The following is a 5,630-nucleotide window of genomic DNA, read 5'->3' as shown; positions in this document are numbered from 1 at the left end:
CTTGTTGTGTGTCCGAGTCTTTTCTTTCAGAGGATTTCAGAGCCCGACGACCAACACGTGCGCTGAAACAGCAACGTTTCATTACAGGGAGGTCAGAGGTCACGGTTGGTAATATTCTTCTCTACAGGAACAACCAGAAGCTGCTTGGAGTTAAAGCATGACTCGCGCATGACGACAGCTGCTGCTGTGTTTGCAGCAGTAAAAGATTTTAGAAAAGAAAAGATGACGAACAAACGAGCTGCAGCAGAGACTTTTAATCTTTTCTAACACTCGTGTTGATGTCGTCTTTGGAGCTCCTGTGTTCAGCACCATGAAGTCTGAAGGACCAATAAGAGCAGCTATGGTTCAGTGTCCCGCCCTCGTGTGGCCGTAAGCAGCTGTAACGCTCTGCCCAGGCCCGATGACTAAGGCACATCTATATTTTCACATTTTAAGGCAAAACCTTTAAAGCCTTGAAGTAACAAAAGCTGCTGCTTGGTCCTTTTTTAACACGAGCTCGCCTCAGATTTTTGATCTTCTGACATCATGACGGGGTATAAATAAACCGCGATCCCACCATGATGGCGACGGCGAGCTTCAGGTTAGTCCGTCACACAAAGAGCTGCTGGTCTGGGTCGGTTTGAACGAAGCAGAATTCCTCCACGGCCGAGTCCGACCTGGATGTCCAGCAGCTGTCGGCGCAGGTGTAGACTAGCACCGTCCCAAATTCCAGCTCCACCCCTGCACCGCCGCGCTCCCCGTGCAGCAGGCTTACCAGCGCGGGCATCAGCTGCAGCTCGAATGTCCGGGATCCTCCGCAGGAGCGACACGCTGGCACCAGCTGCGCCACGTTGGACGGCGGCTCAGAGATGAAGAGCGGCTTCCCGCCGCGGCAGTAGCGCAGGATCTGCTGCGGACACACAGAGATCGTCTTCATGAACCTGGAGAAGACGGCGTCTCCGTGTCGGGCTCCGGTCTTCTCATACTTCTCGTCCCCGCCTCCTCCGCTTCCCTCTAACTCCCCCACTGCCACGCCCTCCCGCCTCTCGTACTCCCTCAGCAGCTCCTGAGCGTGCTCCAGGTCGCCGTCCTCCCCGCAAACATCAGTCTCCTCCACCACGCTGATGAAGAATGGACAGAAGGCGGTCACGTCCTCCTGCGAGTCCCCCAGACTGAGGTCACAAAGACGGCTGCTGACGTCCGTCTCACCAGCTGTCAGGGGAAAAAAAAGAACCATAAGATGACCTCACCTGCCTGTCAGAAGGTAGTTCGCACTACAGCGCTCCCTGCTCTGTCTGACTCTAACAGGAGCTTCACTTTATCATTTATTAGAACCAGAGATGAGCTGAGCAATAGGCTCACTGTCTCAGACTTCCATACAATCACTTTATTTTGGATTATTACAACCATAACAGAGAGGCCTGGGGAAAAGGAAAAAAAATAAAGGTGAAGATGGTTAACAGGAAGAGAGGGGGAGGGAAAAATAGAGGAGAAGAGGGATGGAGAGAGACGCCTGCGAGGAAGGAAAATAATAAAAACAGAAACCACAGCAAACGCTAACATGACAGCAAATAATAAATGTAACTGAGCAGCACACAGAACTAACAATACAAGAGATTTTTAATTCAGTTGCATTTATACAGCACCCAATTTTATTTCTATAGCGCCAAATCACAACAAAAGTCACCTCAAGGCGCTTCATAGATACAGAGAAAAACCCAACAATCATATGACCCCCTATGAGCAGCACTTTGGCGACAGTGGGAAGGAAAAACTCCCTTTTAACAGGAAGAAACCTCCGGCAGAACCAGGCTCAGGGAGGGGCGGGGCCATCTGCTGTGATTGGTTGGGATGAGAGAAGGAAGACAGGATAAAAGACAGCAGCCGACCAAGATAGTGTGTACACCAGAGTGTGTACACCAGAGTGTGTACACCAGAGTGTGTACACCAGAGTGTGTACACCAGAGTGTGTACACCAGAGTGTGTACACCAGAGTGTGTACACCAGAGTGTGTTAAGGTGGTCCAAGCTGACTGATAGATCTGCCTCCCATTTCATAATAGGAAGAGATATAGATTCACCTGTTTTGGAGAGCGTCTTGTATATTTTGGACAGGAATTTGGAGGTTTTGAGATTAAGGAATTGTACCACACTCGATGGTGTTTGTAATTTGACTTTATTAGGCTTAAATTTCCTTTTATTATAGACTTAACTTGTTGATATTCTGTAAATCTATTCTTGTTAATCTCATATAGTAAAACTAGTCTGTCAAATGGGATAAAGTCTGTTCCTTCTAATATATGTTCCAAGTATTTAATTCCTTTACTACTCCAATCTGGAGTAGTAAAGAATCTCTATTTTATTGCGTAGTGGCTGTTCTGCGTCTGGGCAGGGCTCCTCTAAGAAGCATGTTTGAACCACCCTGAGATGAACTGTTGGCTAAGAAGTAGTGCTGAAAGACGACCTCTATCCTTGGTCCTTTGTAGTGTAACGAGAAAAGATCTTCAAATTTACAAGAACCTCAAAGGCACGAGGAGAAAAACTTTAAATTAATGAAAAAAATGGCTATGAATTTATAATCTATATATAAAATATGGCATCCTTTAGAATAAAACTTTCTTTGATAAAAATGCAACTCTGTCCAGCCCTACCTGCTGCCTCTGCAGCTCCTGTCTCCTCCTTCACAGCTGTGTTCTGCTTCGCACCTCCTCCCCATCCATCATTATCTTCCTCTCCCCCCATCCCCCAGTCGTCAGCGGTGTCACACCAGTCAGTGACCCGCATAGGAGCCTCCTGAGCCGGTGCAGGCGGCCCGGGTGTCCGCACCTCTGCCTCCAGGCACTGTGAGCGGAGCACCGCCCAGCACTCTGACCGACCGCTGCACTCAGCTCCCGGGCACGCGAAGACGTGGAGGTTCCTGTGGTGCGGAGACGTGTCCACGGGGCAGTACACCTGCACCACGTGGACTAGCGGGACTCTGCAGCGGCCGCATCGCGGTGACCGGGCAGCGATGCCCGCCGGCCAGTCCGGCCGACCCCCTACTTTGTTGGTCAGATAGGAGCACCGGTGCTTCTTGGAGTCGATCTCTCCGTCACACAGCCCGAGCAGAGACACCTCCTGAGCGCGTGAGGCCATCTTTTAAAAAAAAAAAAAAAAACGCCGACCGGAAGTGAAGTTCAGCGTGGGAGGTCCCTCACCAAAATACCACCGACTGGAGTCAAATGAAAATATAGACACGGGAAGTGTGTCACTGAACTATAAATCACACGATACACGAAATTACACGATAAAACGAAACCATTGTTTTATCAATATTCTAAATATTTTATATTTATTATAATATATAACTATTTATATACGCCGTTAGTTTACATTTTCACAGCTTTTAAAGATTTTAACTTTTAAAATTACTGTAGAAAACAGTCATCGGTCCAAATATAAGCGCTTGTGTTTCATGAGGGGCCAAATTCAAGACTTTGAAAATAAGAGTGAAAACAGCGAAGAGATGAAAAATTGAAGTCTCCGTATGTTGTATGCTCATTGTGTGTTCAATAAAGTTATTTTAAAATAAATAAATAAATAGAAGTCTCGACTTCCGACGCCGTGACAAGCAATTTCCGGGTGTAGCACTTTCAAATTAAAAGCAGCTTCCAAAGTGAAAGCTAAAAAGAAAAAAACAACTTGAATTTATCAAATTTATTTACAGTTTTATAGATTTTTTTTTTTAACCAATAAATACATTTCATCAGTTTTTAAACTGCTGTGTGTATTCAAACAAATGTTCAGCACTAGTTGCTCTCTTTCTTTCCACTCTTTATAAGAATTTAGGAGAATATGAAAATGTTACGAGGAAAAATTGGCAAATTTACGAGAAAATGTAAAATATTGTGTGGAGAAACTTGCAAACCAAGAAATGAAACAGAAGAAAAATGAAAACTAAAATTAGAGGATGAAAAGGAAATTGATACGAAACCTTTCTAACATAAAAGCCGGCAAATTTATAAGGAGAATGTTTAAATGTATGAGAGATAGTAAAATTATGAGATTTGTTCAAATAAATTACACATTTATGAGGAAAATGGTCAGTTTACAAGAAAACCGACAATAATTTTATTAGAAGGAAAACAAAATCTGCAAATTTATGAGAATGAACTCAGAAATTCAAGAACAAAACAAACATTAGACACATTAAATAATTGGTTTTAAGAATATTTTTCATCTCTCTATTCTTCGCTCTTCCTCACCTGATTATTGTTCTCAATTATTAGTGAGTTATTTATTAATTTATCTATCTTTTCTGCTGCTGTTTGATGGTCTGCGCCCTGTCCTGTAAGATTAAACTCACTTCACTGCACCATTATCGGAGCTTCTGTGTTTTTTTAGATCAGATGATAAAACAGCTGCAGTGGCTTTGAAACCCTGCACAAATCCTTCAGGGATTAAATGAATGATTTGACAGAAGCTGGTAATAACAGGATTTTAATATCTACGTACAGCCAGAGCCTTTAAAAATGATCTCTGGGAGCGAGCCGAGTGTTCTGGTTTCAGTCTGAAGAACATGTCCCTGAATGATTTAAACAAAGTTAGAACAGACCGATTTCTCACTATAAAGCAGTAAAGAGCTGGCTGGCTGCATAATTTACGGCCTAATGTAATTACACGTAATCCCTCCTCGTGTATACATTTTTCTCTACATTGACCGTTTCCCCCTCAGGGCTGCTGCGGGAGCTGTGAAATGATTTCCCGTGGTGTGTAACCGCCTCTGTCCTCTCCTTTCTCTGCTAATTAGCTCCAGTGTGAGGAGCCTCTGAGTGGAGCCTCCGTTAGTGAAACCACAGCAGAGGTTTCTGTGAATCAACACGTTTTAGCCCATTTACTGCAAAGCAGCCGCACTTTGAATCTCTGCTGAGTTTTTAATCATAGCAGCGGCTTTCAGATTCATCTCGGTGCTCCCCAGCAGGTGCTGGTTTCACTCCACATCATTACGCTCTGAGAGTAAACTGAGAGGCTCGACACTGCAGATAGATAATTCATCCCGTTTGATGGAAGATTTCACTTTAGCTTTATATCTCCTGGCTACGTGTGCGCTTTTAAATCTCTCCTCAAAATCCATTTTATAGATCGGCTCTGCTGCAAAGTTAGTTCACGTTTTATTTCCTCATTTTATTTTATTCATCCCGTTATCTCGCTTTCACGCTGACTTTTTCCAGAGGAGCACATAAACACTTGTGTTATATATTTGAACGCAAAGAGTACACAAGGCATTCAGCTGCTGTGTCCTTATTCAGTTTAAAGCAATTCAAAGGCTCAAGAGCAAAACAGTTTGTTGTTCCAGTTGCCGAAAAATCAGCTTTGTCTTTCTAAGACTTGAGGTCACGGTAAAGGGATTCTAAGTGGTGGATGATCTGAGTGGACCACGAGCTCCTCTGTAGAGTCAGTGTGTCACTGTCCCACAGCTGAAGCTCGGACCACACCGAGTCATCAACAGGACAAAGATCCCAGCACAGCAGCAGGTCTGCAACAGAACGACTGAAGAAGAAAAGAACGGAGCTGCTGCAGAGCTCAGAGAGCTGTGCATGAGCGGATGCAGCAAACCTCAACGAGCTGAAGCAACCAAAACTCCTCCACAGTGATGAGACAGACTAATAAAGT

The 5,630-nt window shown here is 44.5% G+C and overlaps 1 protein-coding gene across 1 annotated transcript; it reads right to left on the bottom strand.

Moving 5' to 3' along the window:
• Positions 1-239: 239 nt before the first annotated feature.
• Positions 240-4,844, bottom strand: pdcd2l (programmed cell death 2-like). The gene is made up of 2 exons (XM_026172433.2): positions 2,630-4,844; positions 240-1,191 (listed from the first exon to the last, which is right to left on the bottom strand). Exons 1-2 carry the CDS (start codon positions 3,111-3,113, stop codon positions 590-592), a joined length of 1,086 nt encoding a protein of 361 aa, XP_026028218.2. The 5' UTR covers positions 3,114-4,844; the 3' UTR covers positions 240-589.
• Positions 4,845-5,630: the final 786 nt, after the last annotated feature.

This window comes from Astatotilapia calliptera, chromosome 7 (genome assembly GCF_964374335.1).
Source record: "Astatotilapia calliptera chromosome 7, fAstCal68.1, whole genome shotgun sequence".
NCBI lineage: Eukaryota > Metazoa > Chordata > Actinopteri > Cichliformes > Cichlidae > Astatotilapia > Astatotilapia calliptera.
This window is presented reverse-complemented; position numbering and strand designations above follow the sequence as displayed.